The 27,365-nt window shown below is 44.7% G+C and overlaps 1 protein-coding gene across 1 annotated transcript in view; it reads left to right on the plus strand.

Moving 5' to 3' along the window:
- The window catches only part of LOC126325620 (neuroligin-2-like), a 402,316-nt gene that overhangs the window by 331,966 nt on the left and 42,985 nt on the right, over positions 1-27,365 (plus strand). Inside the window, exons 7-9 of the mRNA XM_049995264.1 lie at positions 15,926-16,077; positions 23,477-23,595; positions 26,907-27,053. Coding sequence (XP_049851221.1) covers positions 15,926-16,077; positions 23,477-23,595; positions 26,907-27,053 — 418 coding nt within the window. The remainder of the gene's footprint in view (positions 1-15,925; positions 16,078-23,476; positions 23,596-26,906; positions 27,054-27,365) is intronic.

Below are 27,365 nucleotides of genomic sequence, written 5' to 3' on the forward strand. Positions count from 1 at the left end.
GCTTTGGAAAAAGATATTTCAGTACCAATTTGGTCACAGAGTGTCTTGACATTTTGTTTTGATCCACCTACTGCTTTGACATAAGACCAAAAGTCTTAGGATTTTCTTCCAAGTCAGTACATAGAACTTTACTTTCGAATTCATTGACCGCCTCTCGCATAGCCCTCCTCACACTACATTTCGCTTCGCGTGATTTTTGTTTGTCTGCAAGGCTTTGGCTATGTTTATGTTTGCTGTGAAGTTCTCTTTTCTTCCGCAGCAGTTTTCTAACTCGGTTGTTGTACCACGGTGGCTCTTTTCCATCTCTTACGATCTTGCTTGGCACATACTCATCTAACCATATAGTACGATGGTTGTGAACTTTGTCCATTGATCCTCAAAACTACCTGTACTTGAGACAAAACATTTGTGTTGAACCGTCGGGTACTCTGTAATCTGCTTTTTGTCACTTTTGCTAAACAGAAAAATCTTCCCTTTTTTTTATATTTCTATTTACGGCTGAAATTATCGATGCCGTAACCGCTTTATGATCGCTGATTCCCTGTTCTGCGTTAACTGTTTCAAATAGTTCTGGTCTGTTTGTCACCAGAAGGTCTAATATATTTTCGCCACGAGTCGGTTCTCTGTTTAACTGCTCAAGGTAGTTTTCAGATAAAGTACTTTAAAAATTTTCACTGGATTCTTTGTCCCTGCCATCCGTTATGAACGTTTGAGTCTCCCAGTCTGTATCCGGCAAATTAAAATCTCCACCCAGAACATGGAGGGGAAATCTACTCGAAATATTATCCAAATTATCCTTCAGGTGCTCAGCCACAACAGCTGCTGAGCCCAGAGGCCTATAGACACATCCAATTACCATGTCTGTGCCTGCTTTAACCGTGACCTTCACCAAATCATTTCACATTTCGGATCTCCGTCAATTTCCTTCGATACTATTGCACTTCTTACCGCTTTAAACACGCCTTCCCCTTCACTGTCCAGCCTGTCTCTGCGGTACATATTCGAATCTGAGTTTAGGATTTCGCTACTGTTTACGTCTGGTTTCAGCCAACTCTCTGTCCCTAGTACTACTATACGGGCGTTGTGAGCGTTTATTAATGAGAGCAGTTCTGGGACCTTTCGAAGGCCGCTCGTGCAGTTTATACTATTATCACATTAATATTGTCATTCCCTGTTGTGTTTTGCCTACTACTACCTTGCCGCGTCTCAAGAGGCGTCTTGTCGGGCCTAGGGGGGGGGGGGGGGGGGGCGGGGGAGGAATTATTTAACCTAAAAAACCGACATGTGCACTCCACACGTGCTCTGCTACCCTTGTAGCCGCTTCCGGCGTATTCTCCACCCGATAGCGGAGGTTCTCAGAGATCCGAATGAGGAGGTAGTATGGAATATTTTGCCAGTGGAGAGATCATTATGACACTTTTCCAGACACAGTCCACATGTCCTGTTAATACACATAATTCTTCTTCAGTGCAGTGGCTACCATCGACTTTCGCATCCTGATGCCGTTGATCATTGCCGATTTTTCCACCATTTAGGGGCAGTTTCCCACCCCAAGGACAAGAAAGCGCCCCAAACCTCTTTCCGCCCCTCCATCCTCTTTCACAAGGCCGTTGGCATAATGAGGGTGACTTCGTACGACGCAAGTCTTCAGTCACCGTTGCTAGTAACATTTATTAGGAATTTAAGAAGGGGTACTTTCGAACATGGGACCCAGGACATTTTGATTAGTAGACATTTTGATTAGTAGACATTTTGATTATTAGACATTTTGATTATTAGACATTTTGATTATTAGACATTTTGATTATTAGACATTTTGATTAGTAGACAAAGACACTACCCCTGACCACGTCTTCATTAATCTTCAATTACTCATTTCATTCTCGTCAGTGTGAGAAAGACACAGCTGAATCGGGCCTCTGTGATGGTCAGCGTGATGGCTTCTGCCCCATGAGAAAGCACTCGTATACGTGCACTGCGTTGCTCACACGGGCAGACAGCGGTAGTAGTGTGTCAGTAAACCAACTCCGTGACGTCTACGGCACATTATTTCTTCTCACTGCGCCTGTTCTCTACTCTTGAACACACACATCCGGATGACTCGTATCTTACTCGGCGGCGAGGGAAGACTGCCGTGCACAGGAAATGACCCACTGCCAACTGGCACGAGCCTGTATGTAGCAGGGGCAGTCACACAAGGTTGATTCAGAGCGAGAGACGATTGCCCCGGTCCAGTCTCCAACACTCTTCTGAAGGTGACGGCTCATCGTCCCGTCGTCTATCGTAGATCTAGCCTTGTGATAGTGCCGATGGGTTCCGGAGGCACGCGTCTTAAATTTCACAGTTGTTAATAATGCTCTGGGACTCGTCTATTGCACCCTTATCCGGAATATGCTCACGTAGCTCGTAACACGGTTCTTGCCTGCCTGCTCCAGCTTTTACCGCTGCGTGTTGCAGGTTTCGTACAGCATGGCTACCCCATCTCGTAACACTTTTGCGTACATAATGCTATAAAATACGTGTCGCGTCACTACATTTAGCTGCCAGCGGTCGCTAACGCAACGCTCCATAGCAGCTTTCTTATAAATTCCTGCAAGCGTCACTTAAAACTATGTATCTGCATTAGATAACTTAGAAAAAGCGACCGGTAGGCTAATGCTGATTATCTTCTATGACGTTACGGGTGCTAGAGAATTACAACAAGAAAATTTGCAAACCAGATTAGTGTGTTAAAGTTCCCTCATTCCTCTTTTTGCTCGTTGGAAGCAGATTTCATTACTATAAATAAACATTTCGATGATTCCAGTGAAAGTGCATCAGTTTGTACAACAATCCAAAAGTAAGTCGCAGGCATATCTAGATTGCATTTCAGTCACCATTCATTTGAATACTTTGTGACCGAACTCCTTTTTTGTTATTTGATTGCACTGTTTCCCTGGAATCCCATAGCTTCGTCTACTACTTCCATACCAGCTGTACCCAGTGCGTAGATTTTCAGCAATTACTTCGTCAATCTTTATACTTTACAGGCAATTAAGTTACACCATACTACCAATAACACTTAAAAAGTCTGACTCTTCTTCCTTCTCCCCGACGAAACATCTCTTTTAAGATCAGTTAATTTCGTACTTTTGTTTCTCCTCTGATATTGCTTTTACTTGTTTCAGTATGTTTTTGGTATTGAACTTAACTACTTGGTGTGGATACGGAGCAACGACGTCTCACAGCTTCATTAACTAAAATAAGTCTTAGTTTAATATCGACTTACATTTCTACTTCTTCGAATATGTATTGTTGTTGACATATTCCTTTATGGTATATGGCGAAGGTCAGTAGCAACAGACAATTTGGGATACAATTCTGTAAATATAGATATTTTTCTTGGATCTTTAGTTCGCTATATCAGAAACTGCTTAGAATATACATTTTGCTTCTTCCTTCAAGTCCGTGTTCCTGATATCGATCTTCAGTTCAGTGTTATCCCTTTTCCTTAAATTATTCGCACTTTCCGATCTTAACATTCTTATCAGGAATTTGGGTGCATGAGCTGTTTAGCTGATTCTGCTGTAATTCAAGCACTTGTCGTCTTTTGCAATCTTCTGACTTGTGAGAATGATATTTTTCCGAAAACCTGATGATATATCGCCAATCTCACACATTGCACATAATACACTCCTGGAAATGGAAAAAAGAACACATTGACACCGGTGTGTCAGACCCACCATACTTGCTCCGGACACTACGAGAGGGCTGTACAAGCAATGATCACACGCACGGCACAGCGGACACACCAGGAACCACGGTGTTGGCCGTCGAATGGCGCTAGCTGTGCAGCATTTGTGCACTGCTGCCGTCAGTGTCAGCCAGTTTGCCGTGGCATACGGAGCTCCATCGCAGTCTTTAACACTGGTAGCATGCCACGACAGCGTGGACGTGAACCGTATGTACAGTTGACGGTCTTTGAGCGAGGGCGTATTGTGAGCATGCGGGAGGCCGGGTGGACGTACCGCCGAATTGCTCAACACGTGGGGCGTGAGGTCTCTACAGTACATCGATGTTGTTCCCAGTGGTCGGCGGAAGGCGCACGTGCCCGTCGACCTGGAACCGGACCGCAGTGATGCACGGATGCACGCCAAGACCGTAGGATCCTACGCAGTGCCGTAGGGGACCGCACCGCCACTTCCCAGCAAATTAGAACCACTGTTGCTCCTGGGGTATCGGCGAGGACCATTCGCAACTATCTCCATGAAGCTGGGCTACGGTCCCGGACACCGTTAGGCCGTCTTCCGGTCACGCCCCAACATCGTGCAGCCCGCCTCCAGTGGTGTCGCGACAGGCGTGAATGGGGGGACGAATGGAGACGTGTCGTCTTCAGCCATGAGAGTCGCTTCTGCCTTGGTGCCAATGATGGTCGTATGCGTGTTTGGCGCCATGCAGGTGAGCGCCCTAATCAGGACTGCATACGACCGAGGCACACAGGGCCAACACCCGGCATCTTGGTGTGGGGAGCGATCTCCTACACTGGCCGTACACCTCTGGTGATCGTTGAGGGGACAGTGAATAGTGCACGGTACATCCAAACCATCATCGAACCCATCGTTCTACCATTCCTAGACCGGCAAGGGAACTTGCTGTTCCAACAGGGCAATGCACGTCAGCATGTATCCCGTGCCACCCAACGTGCTCTAGAAGGTGTAAGTCAACTACCCTGGCCAGCAAGATCCCCAGATCTGTCCCCCATTGAGCATGTTTGGAACTGGATGAAGCGTTGTCTCACGTGGTCTGCACGTCCAGCACGAACGCTGGTCCAACTGAGGCGCCAGGTGGAAATGGCATGGCAAGCCATTCCACAGGACTATATCCAGCATCTCTGCAATCGTCTCCATGGGAGAATAGCAGCCTGCATTGCTGCGAAAGGTGGATATACACTGTACTAGTGCCGACATTGTGCATGCTCTGTTGCCTGTGTCTATGTGCCTGTGGTTCTGTCAGTGTGATCATGTGATGTATCTGACCCCAGGAATGTGTCAATAAAGTTTCCCCTTCCTGGGACAATGAATTCACGGTGTTCTTATTTCAATTTCCAGGAGTGTAACACGAGTAATCGTTTTGTGGCCACTTCCTCTAATGGTTTTAGAAATTTCTATTGAATGTTGCCTATCCGTTTTCCTTATATGGAATTGTGTGGACCAAAGCTCTTTCAAATTCTTATTTTAGTACTGGATCCGCTTTATCTCTTATATCGGGTTCTGTTTCTTCTCCTACCACGTCATCATACTCTTCATAAAGGCGTCAGTGTGCTATTTCCACATATCCGCTCTCCCCTCTGCATTAAAACGCGGAATTATCATTACACGCTTAATGTTACCGCTCTTCATTATATTTTCACCGATGTTTGTTTTGAATTTTCTACATTCTTTCGACTTTATTCTTTTTCAATCCCTGTACATTTTTCGTGCAATAATTTCGTCTTAGCCTCTGTGCAGTACCTGTTTATTTCGTTCCTAAACTACTTCTATTTATGTATTCCCGAATTTCCCTGTAAATTTTGCACTTCCTTCTCGTCAATCAACTGAAGTATTTCTTGTTTTACCCATGGCTCTCCTCCGTTACCGTCCTTTTACCTATGTTTCCCTTTCCAGCTTCAGTGATTGCCCCTTTTAGAAATATACAATCCTCTTCAACTGAAATACTTATTGACCTATTCACTATCGCATTTCTACAGCGTCAAAGAACATCGAATGTATCCCTCCAGTCCATAGTATTTCCGTAACCCACTTATTTGCGCATTGATTGCTGTAGCCTAGTCTCCTAAACTGCGTACTACTCTTCATCATTTCCAAACTGTGATCTGAGTCTATTCGTGCTCCTGGGTACACCTTACAATCCGGTATCTGATTTCGGAATCTCTGCCTGACCATGATGTAATCTTCCCGTGTCATCCTGTTTTTTTCTAAGTACTCCTCCTTGTGATTTTTGAACTTACAAGCTGAAATACATAGCAGAACTCAGTTATCGTTTCTCTCTCATTTCTAGTACCGAGAAGTCCATAGTCTCCCGTAACCTTTCCACCTACTCCTTCCCATACAATCGCATTGCAGTTCCCGATGATTATTAGATTGTCTTATACCTTTGTATGCTCCGTCTGCCTCTTCATTTATGCTTGCGACGTCAGCGTATATACCGGTACTATTGTTGTCGGTGTTGATTTGCAGTCGATTCTGATGAGAACGACCCTATCACTGAACTGTTCACAGTAACTCACTTTCCGCGCTACCATCCTATTTCAAACGAATCCTACTCCCACGATACTATTTTCTGCTGCGCTTTAAGTTACACTCATATGACCATAAACCCCATTCTTCTTTCGGTTTTACATGACTGCTCCCACTGTATTATAGATTGTGCCTTAGAATTCCTTTTCACGTTTTCCAGTATCCTACCATGTTCAAACTTCTGTCATTACACACCCATACTTGTAAAGCGTCATCCTTTCGTTCTTGATTCAATCTCTCTTGGTGGTCCCCTCCCAGAGATTCGAATGGCAGACTGGTCGGTAATCCCATTCAATTACGGGCGACATATATTGTTTATACGCATTATGCCTTTGCGACCTTTGCATTCTCGTGCCGTTAATCAATGTTGATTCTATCGCCTTTTGGGGCAGTTTCCCACCCGAGGGCGAAGAGTGTTCCTTGAATCCTGCCCACCCTCTTTGGAAAAGTTTAATGTGGGCAACTTCCTATGCAGGAAGTCTTCGGCCGCCATTACCGATGATTTTTTTATTCAGTATTTAATGAATGGCAGGCTTCGAAACTGGAAACAACAACGTTTTGATTACTAGTGAAAGACGGTAAGCCTACACCACTAAATCGTATAGTTTGTTAACTATGCTGCTGCTTCCGAGAACGGCAGGTATTAATGGATGTGTTGTCTCGGCTGTGTTTTCCTTCCCCCGTCCATTGCACTGGGACGACTGCGTAACCTAGACATACACGTCTGCAGTTCCATCAACACTTCAGCACACTATATAGTCATGGTGGAAATTGTGACCGATGGCAGTGCCACCAGGGCAGAAAGACAAGGATATTATGGTACGATTTTGTTATAAATTCATAAGCCTAACTCGATAAGATATTCATTGTGGAACCCAGTTCCTCACATGGTCAGATTTTAGTGTGATTACATTTACGTAATTGGTTTTTCTTTAGTACATGAGACTTCGGACATACAGCCACAGAATCTCCTTATCTTTAAATGATATTTCGAGCGCATAACTTTCCTCCATATTAAGAGTGACACTGATTCTATAAACCGAACGAGCGAGGTTCAACACCAGACACTCTTAAAATCAAGTATCCGGCGAAGTTTTAACATGCTTTGTGTTTTACCTTCAGTCCTGTGTGTTTTACATATCTTCTATGTATAAGTGTCATTACGCATAACAAATTTGATGCCGCCTGTTCCTCCTGCCAAATTTGTACTTCTTTTATTTACAAGCGCTCCGTATGGTTCTGGAGGCGGTGTGCCCAACGTAAAATGAGGCGGTACTTGCCTATGATGCCCGGGTTTGTTATATTTGTATGTTTCCAGATCTACCAGTCTGTCGGTAAAATTCTTCTGTAGCTTCTCGATGATTATATTTCAGCCACAGCACATCAGTCACTAGGGGCAGTTCTCGCGATGGACATAACCTCCAAGAGACTGTCGCACAGCCCTGTTACGGCTTGCCACCACCGAATGTAGATATTTGTACCACTGCTCCACGCGACTGGCCCATATTGGTGAAAGGTCGTATTAGAAATTTGTAGATAAAAGGAACATCACGGGTGGGGTGCGTAGAGAGTGGTTTGCGCACTGGGCCTTGTTCCCTGAGTCGCCCAAGATCCTACCACGTACTACTTGTACAAAATGGCTCACGTTAAGGCATTTTCCAGTTTGAGGACAATGTTTCAGGCAAATGGTGGTATGTTCTCCTCAGGCTACAGGCCTCAGAGGTGCTGACACCACCGAGTTCGCGTAATTACGGTGGCCTGTGTCTTGTTTGGATTATCGCCCTGTAGTCGAGTTGATTTATCGACATCTGAAGTTGCCGCTGGATTACTTGCGCTCCAGGACTCTTAGTGCACAGACAGTTCATCAGTGCATGAAGCTAGTTCAAAAATGGTTCAAATGGCTCTGAGCACCGTGGGACTTAACATCTGAGGTCATCTAGGCTTATAAATAATTAAACCTAACCAATCTAAGGACATCAGACACATCCATGCCCGAGGCAGGATTCGAACCTGCGACCGTAGCAGCCACGCGGTTCCGGACAGAAGCGCCTAGAACCACTCGGCCAGTTTCATCCTTGATGTTGTGGGGATATTCGCCGATACAGCAGATTGGGATTGGGCAAAGCATCGACTATTGTGGTTTGCGGTAGCGATGGGGCGAAGTGATGACACTCCGTAATCTAAGTTGTTGTGCAATAGTCTGATGTATGGCGTTTAAAGTCCTCGTATTAGCAATTTATACATTAGTTCCAGATGTTATTCATCTACTAGCAGGGCACCAAGGAACTTATGGTAGTCCCACACCTCCATTACTTATACCACCAGTGCTTGACTTGGCCAACAGCCGTGGGCGGCAAATGTATAAGTATGCTATTGTCAATGAGGTCCATCCCTCCAGCCTTCCTTGGTTGTGAATCTGGCAGCGGACGTCTTCAGCAGTAGCTGACACTAAGCCATCGTAATGCATGTAAAATACTACCAGTCTTTCACGAAACAAATAGACGTCTTCTGGGCCCGTCGGATCTTGCATTCTCTGGAAATTGTTTACAAAGAAATCTATCATGTCGTCGGATTTTGCATTGGGCTCTCTCTCTACCATATTTCCCAATAAGTGAAAGGAAGCGTCTTTCCCCAGTTCGGGCCATGTCTGGATTTTAGGGTGGAAACTGTGTGGAGTCCTTTCTGTCAAAGCCCCTTTTTGCGATGAAGGTTGCTTCACCATCGAGAAGAAAAATTTACGGAAAATCGATGCAGGGGTGTTCGTTGCTTCCGCTGAGATCACATGTGAAAGGTGATATCGAACGCATCTGCTTGTCCTCAAGGCGAGGTTATTCTGTGGTCTTCAGGATCAACAGTAGTTTCCTGTTGTCACTTCCAGACATATTGCAATCTCCTGCCATTTGCGTTCATTAGCATTTAATTCCATGCAGAAATCTTTGCATTGAAATCTCGTCTGAAAAAAAAAATGCGGCAGAAAAATATAACAATACTACGAAGCTGCTGAGCTCCTGTACGGTCCGTGGCGGTCTTTATTACGCTAAGAAGGTTGTTCGTCCTCGGGTTGTGTCGATGGCGATGTAGGTTCCTCGGTATCCGTCAATGTGGTATTATGTTTGATGTAATAAGTACAGAGAGCTTAAACTGGAAAAATATTTACTGACACCAATATTTCGGATGAGCACAGTTCTGAGCCCCTAGCTAAATATGGGAAAAAATGCTGCTTAAAGTGACTTCCAAAACTCACCAGTTGACACACAAAAATTCTAGACTTCTACAGAAAATTTCTTGCGACAAGAACTGCTCTGAAATGTTATAGTAAATGACACAATCTTACAAAATGTCAATAACTGGAAAAAAATAAAGTCCCTTGCTGGTAGAACAAAATTTGATGTTCCGACAAGCCAGTATGTAGTACACTCGTCGTGAACGACAAGTGCTTCTAGAACACGAGTAATGAAGTGCTCCTAGCTACAGTTACTCGAACGATGGCAAAGTCCAGTCGCGCCGAGCTGCCGTAATATGGTGTCTGGGTGCGCGACGTCTTGGCTGAAGAGCGTCGGCGCCTCTGGTGCAGTTAATCGGTTCCGGTCTGCCCCCTGCTGCCCCGGCGCGAGCTTAAATTCTCAAAGTGCGGAGTACTATATCTTTGTGAATGGCTGCTTGGCTGGGTCACAGAAGCAGAATCTAGATCGGGGCGGCGATTGAGATTTTGGCGCTGCCGCGGCTTCGTCCTCTGATGGTGCACTCGCTGACTTCTTGGCTCTTCTGCGGTTCGAGTGGAATCTCGGACGCTTGAGTTGTGCATCCAGCAGACATGTGACCGTTAGCGCTCTGCGGCATTCGCGCCACAGCAGACAGCCAGTTCTGTACAGGTGCGTCTTTTCCACAAGGAACATGGGGATATCTTTATGAAGGAACTGTACGAATCCTCCTTGTTATATGTGGATGACATTCTCATTGTAGACACGTACAATGAGATGTCCATGTCGTATTTGACAGATTTCTTTGTGAACGGTCTGTAAACCTCTTCGTAATGGAGATGGGATGAGATGCGACAGCTACTTGACGAAGGCGAGCTTCGCATCCGTGGTTTGTCGCACCATAGTCAGTATTTTATCGAAGCCTTGAGGGCCAGTACTGATAGCTCCGTCGTTAGTAGCTCAAGCTCTATAACGTTTTCGCGACTTAGTACGTGACGAGCTGCAGCTTCCCCGGGATAATGGGCGAAACTAGGGGAGCTTGATTGTAAATTTTCTTGGTCACTAAAGGTAGATAGTTAGTAATTAACGGCATTAGTACCTCGGTGATCGTACGCGCTTTTGTTTGAGATATCCCGTTGAAGTACGAGGCTTCAATTTACATGACCTTTTCAGCTGTACGGGATGTGGAGTTCTGCAGCCTAACGCGGTCCGTTTGAATTCCTAGCATCCTTATAGTTGGCGGCTTGTCCAGGTTTATTGCAGGATCGTTATGCTTCTTGTGAAGTGTATAGTTCTTGCTTCGGTATTGCTTGTCGGATTTTACGTTGCCCACAGGCACTGTACCTCGGCACGCAGTGTGGCCTATCACCTGGCGTCAGAAGCACTGTAGGGGTTCTCGTTCAAAACGCAAGCTTTCAACGGTTATATCACATATTTTGATACACGTCATTACAGAGGGTTTTGCTGTATTCATTATTGATAGCCTGACGAAGACGAACGATATTGTAGATTTCATCCTGGTGACCGAGCGAACTGCGTAGCTGTCTACTTGTAGGTCCTGTTTTACAACGTCCAGGGTTGTCTCGAGACGGATGTCTCTCTACACGAGCTTAAGTAGTTTCTCTCTTGTCGTGGGGGTAGGAAAATTTTATAGACGTTCTTACCACGAATTTTGACAAAAAACCTATGTCACTACATGGGTTCATTAACAAGGAGTTAGATCGTCAAATAATGATCCAAGCGCAACAGTTGTTGATAGTGCCGTGCCTCGCTCCCTTGGGGCAATAGCGTGTGAAGTTTCAGCATCGACAGCAATATCTTCAGTTGCTGCGGAGTTCTAAGTGATTGTTACAGGGTGCGCTAATGTGAGCTCGGCTGAGACCGTTGTTTTGTGTGTTTCTTTAAAGCCTTCTCCATCCTCAGTTGGTGGACGAATCGTCTATTTTCTAGCAGGCCTTATTTTTTAGAAGAGTATCACCCTTTCTGCTAGAAGCGACAGTTAATTTCTTCCAGTTGTTGTGATGGTTCTCTTCAATAAGAGTCTGTTTCGTATTATATTCTTGTGATCCACTTATTCTGCCTCGACATGAGACGTAGAGGTGCTTTGAATCAGTCCTGTTCACTTAAATTAAAAGTACGTAAAGCTCTGCAGAGATAGCGGCTTCAGCCAGTTCAGGGTGTGGCAGCTGGAGATATCTTTGACCACACATGAGGGGAGCACGAGTCGCTACAGCAGAGGAGAATGACCATCAGGGCCAACTATCACCGATCGACCACCGTACCTCTCTCTGAAAATGGCGTCAGTAAAAGTGGTATGAAGGGGTGTGGGGTCAGCATATCGCTATTCTAGTCGCTGTCGAGTCTCTCTAGCTTTCAGGCGCTAATTCTCACTTGCGTAAGGCCTCAATTGGCAACACGAGGCTGAATGCACCCAGTTCCAGTCTAGGCTCCAGTATATGCTCCGATCTGCGTATTGTATTCAGTGCCTCTGTAATTAAAGGAATTTAGAAGACTTTTTTGGTGATTTCATTGCCCATTTCAGGTGTGAGCTAGGGGCAGCGAAGTAGACATTCTTATATCAACAGTTTATGAAACGCGACAGTGGTGTATAGAAACATAGATGGTTGAGAAAAATACTGAGTTAGTGGATCAGGGCTGTGCTGATTAGGTGAAGTTGACGTTTTATGACGAGATGCTTGAAAGATAATGTAGTTTCGTGCTTAGCGACCAACTCCAGGCAGTGAGAAGATGTGGAACGTGAAGTGAGAGACGGAAAAAAGCTGTAGTTTGTGGTTAGGGACATTTGTGTCTATCGAAAGCACTGAGTCATACTGTGGAGTAGGTATGAGTGCTGTTGTTTGCCATGAGATGCTCAAGGTTTAGTAGGGAAGTACCAGACGATAGTGTGTATTCGGATAAATAGGAAGTTGGAGCTAATTTTTGGAATTTGTGGCTGTGGTATTTAATGGAATGCGAAGTGAACTGTTGTGATGGCTTGATGGAGGACACATGGATACTCTGATTGGTGGATATTTTGAAGGGAAGAAGCGTAGAAATCACTGACGCTTTCAGCGGTAGGAGCTGGATAGATGAAGTCATGTGATAATAAGCAGACTGGGATAGTCAGTTCAGGTTTGTGTGTGGGATATTTAGCTGTACGCTAACGAGATGGTGGGAGGGATTTGGTTGCATGTATTAGAAAGCGACAGGTATTGAGGATTAGAAGAGTGTTGGGATGGTTGGCTTTGCACCTGGTGCTTTTTTCCGCCTGCAATTAAATTGTCATTGTGAATGAGGCATCTGTGGTAATGTCAGGCTTGGGATTAGAAAGGTTTTGCTTTGTGTTTGTAGTGATATTTGTGGGTTCTATATAGATGGAGGAAGATCTGTCTTCAGAAAAGACGTGGATGAGAAATGTGGTGCCAAATTGGTGATGAATTCAGAGTTTCGGAGCTAGGGTTGTAATTTACCTCCCATTCGAGTTCCCCTGCCGTCGTCTCAGGCAGTCACCCTTGATCACAACAGCTGGCAATGGTAGGCCGGTGAAATTTCGGACTGTATCTTACTTGTTGGTCTAAGTGGAAGTAGAGACCTGTGGGCCAAACGCTGTGGCACGATGTCTTTGTATTAAGTGGGTTTGGACAACAGGATTAGACGATTACTGTGGAATCATCGCATGGTAGGTCTTGCTGTGTAGATATGCTGGGGTGGAGGGTTTCATGGAAAGATGCATTGGCGGTTCTGAGGTTTCTTCAGGATTGATTGTGTGAGGTTATTTATTGTAACGTCGGATGTGCTTTCGTAAATCCTTTTTCCTAAATCGAGATGATGGAGTGGAAGCTGATACAGTTGTGACCGGTATCGATACCACTGCTACATATGAGGTTTGCTGCAGGTGTGTTTGTGGCTGGACTAGGTATGACTGGGCTTCTACTTCTGAGCATAGATGTAGTGACAGTGGTAATGGCAAAGGAGCAGCAATAATGCCAGGCGACACTGGTGATGGGTGTAGCTCTAATGATGGTGGCAGTCGTGGTTTTGGCGGCAGTGGCGACAATGAAGCTGCAGCGCATCTTGAATTCACAATATCTGGAAAGGTGGCGTCTGTCAAGATTATGGATGCAGTATGTGTTGAAATAGAGACGACGACATTCGAGTAGCAGGGAAAAGGGGAAGGTGGGAAGAATAGGTGAGGAATGTGAGTATGGGCTGAAGGATTGAGTAGAGTGGGAAGTGTAGTATAAGGGTTTGTAGGTGACTGTAGAAGGCGTAGTCGCGTGTTTGTATATCATACCAAGCGGGCAACTGGAAAGAGGAAGAAGGTCGGCGATGGCAGTGAAAAACAGGAGGTAGATTGACATTACAGTGGTGACAGGCGATACTGGTGGCCGAGGACTATAGAGGTGACAAGTGCAATGACTGGCTGCGAGGGTGGTGACTGGCATTGAGGAGACTAGCAGTGAGGGCGATGACAGCAGTGAGACTGAAGACAGGCAGCGAGGGTGATGACTGGCAGTGGGGGAGATGGCTAACAGTGAGAGGAGTGACTAGCAATGATAACTAGTGATGCCCGTGGTGGCCAACCAAGAAATGGTGAGGCCAGGCGTGGAAACTTTCCCTATCGAGGTTCCAACTCTGAAAGCAGCACGGTCAGTTGCTTTTCCAAGCCGAAGATGCGTTGCTATACTCGGGTATACTAGGTGGCTGAGGACATCCTGATAAACAAACAAATACACTCCTGGAAATGGAAAAAAGAACACATTGACACCGATATGTCAGACCCACCATACTTGCTCCGGGCACTGCGAGAGGGCTGTACAAGCAGTGATCACACGCATGGCACAGCAGACACACCAGGAACCGCAGTGTTGGCCGTCGAATGGCGCTAGCTGCGCAGCATTTGTGCACCGCCGCCGTCCGTGTCAGCCAGTTTGCCGTGGTATACGGAGCTCCATCGCAGTCTTTAACACTGGTAGCATGACGCGACAGCGTGGACGTGAACCGTATGTGCAGTTGACGGACTTTGAGCGAGGGCGTATAGTGGGCATGCGGGAGGCCGGGTGGACGACCCGCCGAATTGCTCAACACGTGGGGTGTGAGGTCTCCACAGTACATCGATGTTGTCGCCAGTGGTCGGCGGAAGGTCCACGTGCCCGTCGACCTGAGACCGGACCGCAGCGACGCACGGATGCACGCCAAGACCATAGGATCCGACGCAGTGCCGTAGGGGACCGCACCGCCACTTCCCAGCAAATTAAGGACACTGTTGCTCCTGGGGTATCGGCGAGGTTCATTCGCAACCGTCTCCATGAAGCTCGGCTACGATCCCGCACACCGTTAGGCCGTCTTCCGCTCACGCCCCAAAATCGTGCAGCCCGCCTCCAGTGGTGTCGCGACAGGCGTGAATGGAGTGACGAATGGAGACGTGTCGTCTTCAGCGATGAGAGTCGCTTCTGCCTTGGTGCCAATGATGGTCGTATGCGTGTTTGGCGCCGTTCTGGTGAGCGCCACAATCATGACTGCATACGACCGAGGCACACAGGGCCAACACCCGGCATCATGGTGTGGGGAACGATCTCCTACACTGGCCGTACACCTCTGGTGATCGTCGAGGGGACACTGAATAGTGCACGGTACATCCAAACCGTCATCGAACCCATCGTTCTACCATTCCTAGACCGGCAAGGGAACTTGCTGTTCCAACAGGACAATGCACGTCCGCATGTATCCCGTGCCACCCAACGTGCTCTAGAAGGTGTAAGTCAACTACCCTTGCCAGCAAGATCTCCGGATCTGTCCCCCATTGAGCATGTTTGGGACTGGATGAAGTGTCGACTCACGCGGTCTGCACGTCCAGCACTAACGCTGGTCCAACTGAGGCGCTAGGTGGAAATGGCATGGCAAGCCGCTCGTACTACATAATAAAAGATTTAATATACAGATACATGGGCTATGCATGTAGCAATGAACAAAAGAGTTCACTTGGTCAGGAAAGAACTCAGAGGATTGCTTTGCCTATTTTACCGCCCGATTTAACTGTTGGTGGTGCAAACGACACTGGGCACAATCACAGACGTAATCTATGGACGCAGAGTGAAATCTCTGCTACGTAATACAACTTAATAGATGCCCTCCTCTGGGCATGAAAGTGGGGCCCTCTCCAGTTTCCCGAATGTCCTTCTTAGCCCCTGATGATTACGATTGAGGCAATTATTGAAAGTTCGGTATCTTTCTCAAATTTGACTCCGTGAAGTAACCATTAAGTTTTTATTCAAGGGCTTAGTCTCGAATGACTTCATACACAAACCAAAAATTAGATACGTACCTGGTTTTCGATTTCTCTTCCCCTCGTAAATTATTGCGATGCGTTGTCCGCCATGATTTCGTGTTCGCCCCTAGCCGACACTTTTGCAGAGAGACAGTGACTGGCAGCTGGGCCGCGTGTTGCAGCGTCTGGGCAGCGTCCGCGGCGAGGACGTGAGCTACGTGCTGGGCCTGCCGCTGGTGGGCGGCGTGCCCAACTTCCCGCAGAACTTCTCCCGCCAGGACATGGGCGTCGCCGAGGCCGTGCTCACCTTCCTCACCAACTTCGCCAAGACTGGGTACGTGGCCTACGCTATCGCTCACGTCGGCGCCGCTTCCAGGTATCACGTCGTCTCTCTTACCTGCGTACAGCCCCTAGAGTGCACGTGATGCAGCCTGCACGTTTCTCATATCGGTGCTAGCTCACGGGAGGATATCTGTTAGGTTATAAAACTCCTTTTCAGGGATATTTCGTCATAGGAACGAGTCGTCGCGACGGATTCAGTAGCCATATTACTGTGATGTCCACTTAAGATTTCAATTGCACAGTCAATCTCATTGAGTAAAAAAAAAAGAATTTCAATCGTAAGAGTGATACATGAACTGTTGAAGATTTATGAGACGGCATAAATAGCCTCTCAACATGATATCTTCTAAAGTCACTATGTTAGAAAAGTAATTTAAAGTTCAGTAGAATTATGAATACAGAAGGCATGAGTGCAGAGTGTTTAGAACAGGAATTTAAGTTCCACTCACGTCAGTTATTACAGTTTAGCGAATGATCTACACTCCAGTTTCGGCATGTACTTTCTATAACGATACGAAGGCCAATTTTCACAGTCTTATAAGAGATTCTCTTCTTGCAACCTTAAATGAACATAGTTCACAGGAAGTCATCAATTACCCCATCGGGAAATAAATGTAACTAGCAATTAAAACTAGATGTAATATTTATTTCTAGAAGAACGTCTTCATAGTGAAGAATTCTATAGAAATTATCTATTCTTTTAGTAATATGATTGGTAAACCAACGCTGGAGAAGCGTTGTTAACCACAAAATAGCAATCCTGATAAGTCTACGCAGACATGGGATATTAAATGAAGTCAGTAATACACAGTTAGAGATTCACGAGCTTCTTGCTTATTATTTTCTTTGTGAATACTTGTGTGATGCAGCTACGCATGTCAGTCTATCTTGTGCAGGCCACTTTATCTCTGAATGACTACGACAACCCACATACATTTTGAGTTGCTTACTGTTTTCTTCCCTTCGTCACCCTCAGCAAGTTTTAAGCCACCTTCCTCCTTTCCAGCATTTCCTTCCATTACCGAGCTCACAATTACGTTATACATCTGGTAGTATCCCGTCAACCGATCACTTCTTTTGGTCACTTTATGACCTAAGTTGCTTTTTCCATTTGTAACACACAGTGTCTCCTCATTAGTTACTCGACCTACCCAAATAAGTCTACATCTACATGACAGCTCTTCAGTTCACACATATATTTCCGGCATAGTGTCCTTCAAACTACTTCAAACACTTTCTCTACTGATTCATTCTCTAACAGCGTATGTGAAAAATGAACGCTTAAATCTTTCCGTATATGTTCTGATTTTTCCTGTTTCATTATGATCATCGCTTCTACCTATGTAGGTTAGTGACAACAAAATATTTTCACATTCATACGAGAATGTTTTTAACTGAAATTTCGTGAAAATATCTCGCTTCAACGAGAAACACTTTTTTAAAATGAATGTCGTCTCAAATCGCTTCATCATACCCATGATTCGCTCTCGTCTATTTGGCTGTAAGACAAAACGAAATGCCCTTCTTTGAACTTTCTCGATATCCTCCTTCAGTCTGGTAAGGATCCCATACAGCACGGCAGTATTCCAGCAGATGACAAACAAACGTAGCGTAGGCAGTCTCTTTAGTAGACCTGTAGCATCAACAAATGCACTGCCAATAAAACTGTAGTCCCCACAACATAATATATATAAAGAACAGCAGAAGGGCAATAACACTTAGTGGAGAACGCCAGATATCATTTCTGTTGTTACTACGTCTATGTGACCTCTTTGAGAGGAAATAACGGATCCAGTCACATAACTAAAGCAATACTCGATTAGACGTCGATTGTGAGGAAAGGTGCCAGCAGCCTTCTGGAAATCAAGATATATGGAATCTAATGTTCAGAATTCTTCTGTAGTACAAAATTTCAGATGCTTCTGTTCTGTTCTAACTGTAAGTTGGATTATAAAATGTATCCCAGTTGCTAGTTTCACCAGAAATTTGTCAGTACTGAACTTGAAAAGAACGTATCGAGTAGTTGGTTTACACCTGCTCATGGAAATTCTCAGATATAACGAGAAAAACAAATTCTTTATAATTCTCACCATTCATTAAGTCGTTTCTTATTCGGCGTCCTCGCACAGTAACACTTGTGTTCAGATTTGTCGAATTTGTGTAAAGGAACTGTTTCACGTAATGTCACTAGAGTTAATTGCGACATACAACCACGTTGGAAATAGGAGAAATACGATCATAGATTCGACAAAAATACTGACCTATGCCTTGATGATACTAATTAGTATCTGCCTGAGGTTCGTCGGATGGTATGCTGAGGCAGATGCCGTTTGGTCAGGCCACGTAATGATTTGCAACTATGACTCACACAATTTCGAACCGGATCTCAAATCTTCATTGCAGTGTGATATCCTTCGACATGCTGTCTTTTTCCTATGCCAAACACAACGATAAAGCACCATGAACCTTGCCGTTGGTGGGGAGGCTTGCGTGCCTCAGCGATACAGATAGCCGTACCGTAGGTGCAACCACAACGAAGGGTTATCCGTTGAGAGGCGAGACAAATATGTGGTTCCTGAAGAGGGGCAGCAGCCTTTTCAGTAGTAGCAGGGGCAACAGTCTGGATGATTGACTGATCTGGCCTTGTAACATTAACCAAAACGGCCTTGCTGTGCTGATACTGCTAACGGCTCAAAGCAAGGGGAAAGTACAGCCGAAATTTTTCCCGAGGGCACGCAGCTTCACTGTATGATGAAATGATGAGGGCGTCCTCTTAGGTAAAATATTCCGGAGGTAAAATAGTCTCCCATTCGGATCTCCGGACAGGGACTACTGAACAGGACGTCGTTATCAGGAGAAAAAAAACGGACGTTCTACGGATCGGAGCGTGAAAGACAGATATCTTAACCGGGCAGGTAGGTTAGAAAGCGTAAAAAGGGAAATGGATAGGTTGAAGTTAGATATAGTGGGAATTAGTGAAGTTCGGTGGCAGCAGGAACAAGACTTCTGGCCAGGTGAATACAGGATTTTAAATACAAAATCAAATTAGGGTAATGCAGGAGTCGGTTTAATAATGAATAAAAAAATCGGAGTGCGGGTAAGCTACTACAAACAGCATAGTGAACGCATTATTGTGGTCAAGATAGTCATGAAGCCCACTCCTACTACAGAAGTACAAGTTTATATGCCAACTAGCTCTGCAGATGACGAAGTAATTGAAGAAATGTATGATGAAATAAAAGAAATACCTGAGATAGTGAAGGGAGACGAAAATTTAATAGTGATGGGTGACTGGAATTCGATAGTAGGAAAAGGGAGAGAAGGAAACGTAGTAGGTGAATATGGGTTGGGGCTAAGAAATGAAAGAGGAAGCCGGCTGATAGAATTTTGCACAGAGCACAACTTAATAATAGCTAACTCTTGGTTCAAGAATCATAAAAGAGTGTTGGATACGTGGAAGAAGCCTGGACATACTGACAGGTTTCAGATAGAATAATGGTAAGACAGAGATTTAGGAACAAGGTTTTAAATTGTAAGACATTTCCAGGGGCAGATGTGGACTCTGATCACAATCTATTGGTTATAAACTGTTGATTAAAACTGAAGAAACTGCAAAAAGATGGAAATTTAAAGAGATGGGCCCTGGATAAACTGAAAGAACCTGAGGTTGTATAGAGTTTCAGGGAGAGCATCAGGGAACAATTGAGAGGAAAGGGGGAATAAATGCAGTAGAAGAAGAATGCATAGCTTTGAGAGATGAAGTAGTGTTGGCAGCAGAGGACCTAGTAGGTAAAAAGACGAGGGCTAGTAGAAATCTTTGGGTAACAGAAGGAATATTGAATTTAATTGACGAAACGAAAAAATATAAAAATGCAGTAAATGAATCAGGCGAGACTGAATACAAACGTCTCAAAAACAAGATCGACAGGAAGTGCGAAATGGCTAAGCAGGGACGGGTAGAGGACAAATGTAAGGATTTAGAGGGTTATCTCACTAGGGGTAAAATATATACCGCCTACAGGAAAATTAAAGAGACCTTCTGGGAAAAGCGAACTACTTGTATGAATACCAAGAGCTCAGATAGAAACCCAGGTCTAAGCAAAGAAGGGAAAGCACAAAGGTGGAGGGAGTATATGGAGGGCCTATATAAGAGCAATGTACTTGAGGTCAATATTATGGAAATGGAAGAGGATGTAGATGAAGATGAAATGGGAGATACGATACTGCGTGAAGAGTTTGACAGAGCACTGAAGGACCAGAGTCGAAACAAGGCCCCGGGAGTAGACAACATTCCATTGGAACTACTGACGGCCTTGGGAGAGGCAGTCCTGACAAAACTCTACCATCTGGTGAGCAAGAAGTATGACACAGGCGAAATACCCTCAGACTTCAAGAAGAAAATAATAATTCCGATCCCAAAGAAAGCAGGTGCTGACAGATGTGAAAATTACCGAACAATCAGTTTAATTAGTCAAGAACGCAAACTACTAATGCGTATTCTCTACAGACGAAAAACTAGTAGAAGCCTACCTCGGGGAAGATCCGTTTCGAATCCGTAGAAATACTGGAACACGTGAGGCAAAACTGACCTTACGACTTACCTAAGAAGAAAGATTAAGGAAAGGCAAACCTACGTTTCTCGCATTTGTAGACTTAGAGAAAGCTTTTGACAATGTTGACTGGATTACTCTCTTTCAAAATCTGAAGGCGGCAGGGGTAAAGTACGGGTAGCGAAAGGCTATTTACAATTTGTAGAGAAACCAGATGGCAGTTATAACAGTCGAGGGGCACGAAAAGGAAGCAGTGGTTGCGGAGGAAGTGAGACTGGGTTGTAGCCTATCCCCGATGTTATTCAATCTGTATATTGAGCGAGCAGTGAAAGAAAGAAAAGAAAAATTCGGAGTAGGTGTTAAAATCCATGAAGAAGAAATAAAAACTTTGAGGTTCGCCGATGACATTGTAATTCTGTCGGAACAGCAAAGGACTTGGAAGAGCGGTTGAACGGAATGGACATTGTCATGAAAGGAGGGTATAAGATGAACATCAACAAAAACAAAACGAGGATAATGGAATAGGGTCGAATTAAGTCGGGTGATGCTGAGGGAATTAGATTAGGAAATGAGAAACTTAAAGTAGTAAAGGAGGTTTGCTATTTGGGGAGCAAAATAACTGATGATGGTCGAAGTAGAGAGGATATCAAATGTAGACTGGCAATGACAAGGAAAGCGTTTCTGAAGAAGAGAAATGTGTTAACGTCGGGTATTGATTTAAGTGTCAGGAAGGCGTTTCTGAAAGTATTTGTATGGAGTGTAGCCATGTATGGAAGTGAAACACGGACAATAAATAGTTTGGACAAGACGAGAATAGAAGCTTTCGAAATGTGGTGCTACAGAAGAATGCTGAAGATTAGATTGGTAGATCGTATAACTAATGAGGAGATATTGAATAGGATTGGGGAGAAGAGAAGTTTATGGCACAACTTGAGAAGAAGGGGGGATCGGTTGGTAGGACATGTTCTGATGCATCAAGGGATCACCAATTTGGTATTGCACGGCAGCATGGAGGGTAAGAATCGTAGAGGGAGACCAAGAAATGAATACACTAAACAGATCCAGGAGGATGTAGGTTGCAGTAGGTACTGGCAGATGAAGAAGCTAACACAGGATAGAGTATCATTGAGAACTGCATCAAACCAGCCTCAGGACTGAAGACCACAACAACAACGCAACGATATCGTTTATCCAAGGCTTTTTAGTTATAATTATTCTTGCATCTGGTTAGCCTCCCTCTGACCGGGTCTTAACTTATCTATAGCTCCTGTCTGACAGTGTCCGCGTTGGTTTCGTGTACACTCACGTCAAACATTCCTTCTTCCATCTCTTCGCCTGGCATCATCGTAGTTCCCAACCAAAGACAGCTTTGCCACCCATGACCCACCAACCCTTCCCTGCTCATCCTTACCTAACATTACATGGTCTTTAAATCTACCCTACACAAAAGCCATTTTCACTTATTTATCGTTTAGTTCTGAAATCCTAACTGCAGCCGTATCTGCAGATTGAATTAATGGTTTTCAGTTCCGTCTACTAATAAATGATATTTATAAACGCCTAAATATGTTTCAGTACCTCTGTACCATCATCACGGATAGTTTTATTCACTTCTTGTTTTTATAAAGTGTTGGGTTCTATATGACTGTTTACGTTAGTCTGCACCGGTAGCTTGTCAGCTGCCGAGTAATTTTTAGAGTATTCCCTCTCATTCGTATGCTCTTCTGTTGTGGAAATGCACATGGGCACATGATACATGTTTTTAAGGAACTTCACTAGCAAGCTGCAGTTCCGTACCACACAAAACGCTCCCAAGATGAGAACTGTATAAAATTACCCTCCGATACATCGATAATGAAATATGTTTCAGAATTTATAAAAAAACTTTTTTTTTGCATGACAGGTGGACCTAAACGCCTCTAATACAGTAACATCGATTTGTATTAGAGTAGGCACACAGTACATTCCCAGTAAATACTGCAAGCAGGAGTCCGGTTTGTACAAAATGAATCACAAATGACAGCGGAAAGTGGCTCGTGTGAAAGTGCATTATAATAACATTATAAATTTGTGTCCACAAATGGGCCTGCCACCAAGTAATTACGATAGGTAGTTACGGTTGACACACAGGTATTTTAAATGTGAACTTTTCGATTATGTCCACATATAACTACGCCCCAATTTTACCCACGGCCCATGGTTGGAGAATGGGGCATCGCCATATTTTGCTGGTGATGAAACACGATAGCTAACATGCCAATGTTATCACTTGTACAACATTCGCGTTGATACGGCTGAACAACGGGGGCGCGAAATTTACAGGCTTGTCAGAATATATAAAATAATAAAGGCATGTTTGGAAGTATATCACCTAACACAGACGATTTCAGTGTTGCATCATATGCGAGGTCCGAATGGGGAACACCTCCGTTAACACATGCAACCGAGCAGTTAATTGTAACAGGTAAAGTCCTGAAGTAGTATTATACTTATAGTTTAGGTTGATAATGGAAGAATTTTTAATACAGTTAGATGGTAATAATCGAAAAGTCGGCCTTTCATATACATTTGTACTAAGTAGGAATATATTTCATTATGAGGTCAGAGGCGTTTCCTAACCAGAAATTGGCACTCATGTAGAAACTAGTTCCTTCGGGAGCATATGTTGACAGAAAATGTTTTGGCTTCTAGTATAATATATTTATCACCATCTCAGCTTTCACTTTTATTTATGATACAAACTACACTTGTCTGTCACCGTACCAGTATAGTAATACATATTATATGCTCGATATGTTACTGGTATAATTACCGCCAGCCTAAACACAGCTGTTTTGGCAGCGACCCGAACGAGCCCCGTGAGCAGAACACGGACTACGGCACCCCGCAGGAGAAGACCCGCTACCGTGCTCTGCACTGGGACGCCTACGAGACTGGCAACCAGCAGTACCTCAGTCTAGGTGAGTTAGGCGAGCTGTTTCCTTTATCTCGATCTTGTGACCTTAGTGATAGGTTCCTAAATTCGTCTACGCTACTCACAGCTTAGTTTCCTACATCATTTGTTATACCGACAGTCAGTCATATACAATGGGATGCCGAAACAACAAATTGAGGTTACGTGTTGTGAGGAAATATTAGGACCAAAACAAAGTGAATTTATGGATTAATGTAAGTACATAATTTGTTTACCTCTTCTCTTTTCTTTCCTTCGATTTCATTGTAGTTTTTGACATCGTGACTCGTTTCGGTTGCTGCCACTAATTCTTATCCCTTGTCTCCGAATACTAGCTCGACCCACTCCCTTGTAAACTCTATTTGGTATTCTGCTGTTTCACATCTATTTAAATATTCTTATGACTTCCATAAGCTATCCATTACTTTATTTTTATACTTGCAGCTTTATGCAATTGTTTATAATGTTCATTGTCTTATAAAGTGCTACATACATTTTGAATGACGTGCTACCTCCGCATGGCATTCTTCCATTTTGGTGATTATCCCTGTTTCATCTCCACGAAAATAAACAAGTGCTCTCATAACTGTATGAAATGTGAGTTAAGTATTTGTTCGTAAATTCCCTGCAAGATTGTACTTAGTAGATCCGCTACTAACTGGTAATCTATTTCATTTTGTGCATTTACCGTTGTCATAACTGAAACTCCTAAATACACTCCTGGAAATGGAAAAAAGAACACATTGACACCGGTGTGTCAGACACACCATACTTGCTCCGGACACTGCGAGAGGGCTGTACAAGCAATGATCACACGCACGGCACAGCGGACACACCAGGAACCGCGGTGTTGGCCGTCGAATGGCTCTAGCTGTGCAGCATTTGTGCACCGCCGCCGTCAGTGTCAGCCAGTTTGCCGTGGCATACGGAGCTCCATCGCAGTCTTTAACACTGGTAGCATGCCGCGACAGCGTGGACGTGAACCGTATGTGCAGTTGACGGACTTTGAGCGAGGGCGTATAGTGGGCATGCGGGAGGCCGGGTGGACGTACCGCCCAATTGCTCAATACATGGGGCTTGAGGTCTCCACAGTACATCGATGTTGTCGCCAGTGATCATGCGGAAGGTGCACATGCCCGTCGACCTGGGACCGGACTGCAGCGACGCACGGATGCACGCCAAGACCGTAGGATCCTACGCAGTGCCGTAGGGGACCGCACCGCATCTTCCCAGCAAATTAGGGACACTGTTGCTCCTGGGGTATCGGCGAGGACCATTCGCAACCGTCTCCATGAAGCTGGGCTACGGTCCCGCACACCGTTAGGCCGTCTTCCCCTCACGCCCCAACATTGTGCAGCCCGCCTCCAGTGGTGTCGCGACAGGCGTGAATGGAGGGACGAATAGAGCCGTGTCGTCTTCAGCGATGAGAGTCGCTTCTGCCTTGGTGCCAATGATGGTCGTATGCGTGTTTGGCGCCGTGCAGGTCAGCTCCACAATCAGGACTGCATACGACCGAGGCACACAGGGCCAACACCCGGCATCATGGTGTGGGGAGCGATCTCCTACACTGGCCGTACACCTCTGGTGATCGGCAAGGGAACTTGCTGTTCCAACAGGACAATGCACATCTGCATGTATCCCGTGCCACCCAATGTACTCTAGAAGGTGTAAGTCAACTACCCTGGCCAGCAAGATCTCTGGATCTGTCCCCCATTGAGCATGTTTGAGACTGGATGAAGCGTCATCTCACGCGGTCTGCACATCCAGCACGAACTCTGGTCCAACTGAGGCGCCAGGTGGAAATGGCATGGCAAGCCATTCCACAGGACTACATCCAGCATCTCTACGATCGTCTCCATGGGAGAATAGCAGCCTGCATTGCTGCGAAAGGTGGATGTACACTGTACCAGTGCCGACATTGTGCATTCTCTGTTGCCTGTGTCTATGTGCCTGTGGTTCTGTCAGTGTGGTCATGTGATGTATCTGACCCCAGTAATGTGTCACTAAAGTTTCCCCTTCCTGGGGCAATGAATTCACGGTGTTCTTATTTCAATTTCGAGGAGTGTAGCTTATAACAGTAACTATAGACTGGATTACTATAGGTACCTTTTTGTGAATTACATGTGTATCTTACTACAAATATCGCTATTTTTATTGTATTTTTAGTCAGTAAAATAGAGGTGTGAGCGAGTCGGAGTGAGTTTTTGAATGCCGAATTGCAACAGTTTGTGTGTTGCCTTCAACAAAAAGATTAAGACCCACAATAGGAATATGTAATGCACTATTGACATCAAAGTTTGCTCGTTACTTAGTGTTTATAAAACAATACGGTAACAGGGACTCGATCTGTAAATATTATACTATCGCACTGCAGTATTTTAGTGTGAGCTAATAGGTAACACACTTGTAGAGTCAGTCTGGTTAATATCGTCAGCAGAACTATTCTCATTAAAAAACCTGCATACACAATCATTGAACTACTATGCACATACTTATCATCCTCTAGTTTAACACAGCTTACAGAAACGTTGCATTCGTACTTCTTCATATACTGGAAAAGTTTCGATTGGATATGTAACTTAGAGGAAATAAAAAGTAGTAATATTCTGTTATATTTTAAGGTGGTCTGTTGGACTTTCACTATAATTATATGTTCGGCAACTATATAATTTATGCTCTCCAGTCAGTGAAAGCAGTTCTCTTTTGCAACGAAGAGTGAAATATTTGATAAAATAAGTCGTATTTTATTCAATGCATCCGAAGAGAGACTTCAAGCAGATGAGTTGATCCTTCCTTTGTACAAAAGAATAGAAGGAAGGAATTAGTAGCATTGATTTATGTACTTCATAGGAAATCATCTGGGGTGTTGCACTTAAGAACGGATTGACGAAAGTACATCGTGCCCGCATCTCGTGGTCGTGCGGTAGCGTTCTCGCTTCCAGCGCCCGGGTTCCCGGGTTCGGTTCCCGGCGGGGTCAGTGATTTTCTCTGCCTCGTGATGGCTGGGTGTTGTGTTGTCCTTAGGTTAGTTAGGTTTAAGTAGTTCTAAGTTCTAGGGGACTGATGACCATAGATGCTGAGTCCCATAGTGCTCAGAGCCATTTTTTTTAAAGTACATCGTAGTGACATACGGTATTCCATTACTGATAGTTAACGTTACATGGATCATTATATTTTCTAACCTGTTGACACATGTCATTGAAATAGTGCTATACAGCCTAAAATGGAATACTTCAGTATTCTTGAAGGCGAATTTACTTTATCGAGTTTCCTGTTTACTTAAAATTGACAACAGCCTCTCTCACTGTATTTCCGCAGCGCTGAAGCCTCGGATGAAGAGCCATTACCGTGGGCACAAAATGGCCATCTGGCTGAACCTCATCCCACAGTTGCACCAGGCGGGCGACGGTGACGTCAGCATGCGGCACCACAACTTCCACGAGCGCGACGAGTCCTACTACTCGGGTGAGTCTTGCATCAAAACAACTCTTCAATAAGCGCAGCCACTCTCTGTCTTATGTTGGAAATCAATCTCACTGGAATTCAGAATATACGTTCCCCAAGTGTCCACTCCTTCGCACAAATATAACAAAACAGCGATATCAGCCGCCAGAACAAAACTGTGCATTGCCGTGTCAGCCTTAGTAATAGGCGTAGTATTAGTGTCTTATTCTTCAAAACACGACGAAAGTATTTGGGAAAAAAACATGGTGGGCTTACAGATCACAGCATGTTGTTTGTCTACAAAGAGTGCCGAAATGTTTTTTGCTCATTTGT

Source organism: Schistocerca gregaria, chromosome 2 (assembly GCF_023897955.1).
Source record: "Schistocerca gregaria isolate iqSchGreg1 chromosome 2, iqSchGreg1.2, whole genome shotgun sequence".
Taxonomy (NCBI): domain Eukaryota; kingdom Metazoa; phylum Arthropoda; class Insecta; order Orthoptera; family Acrididae; genus Schistocerca; species Schistocerca gregaria.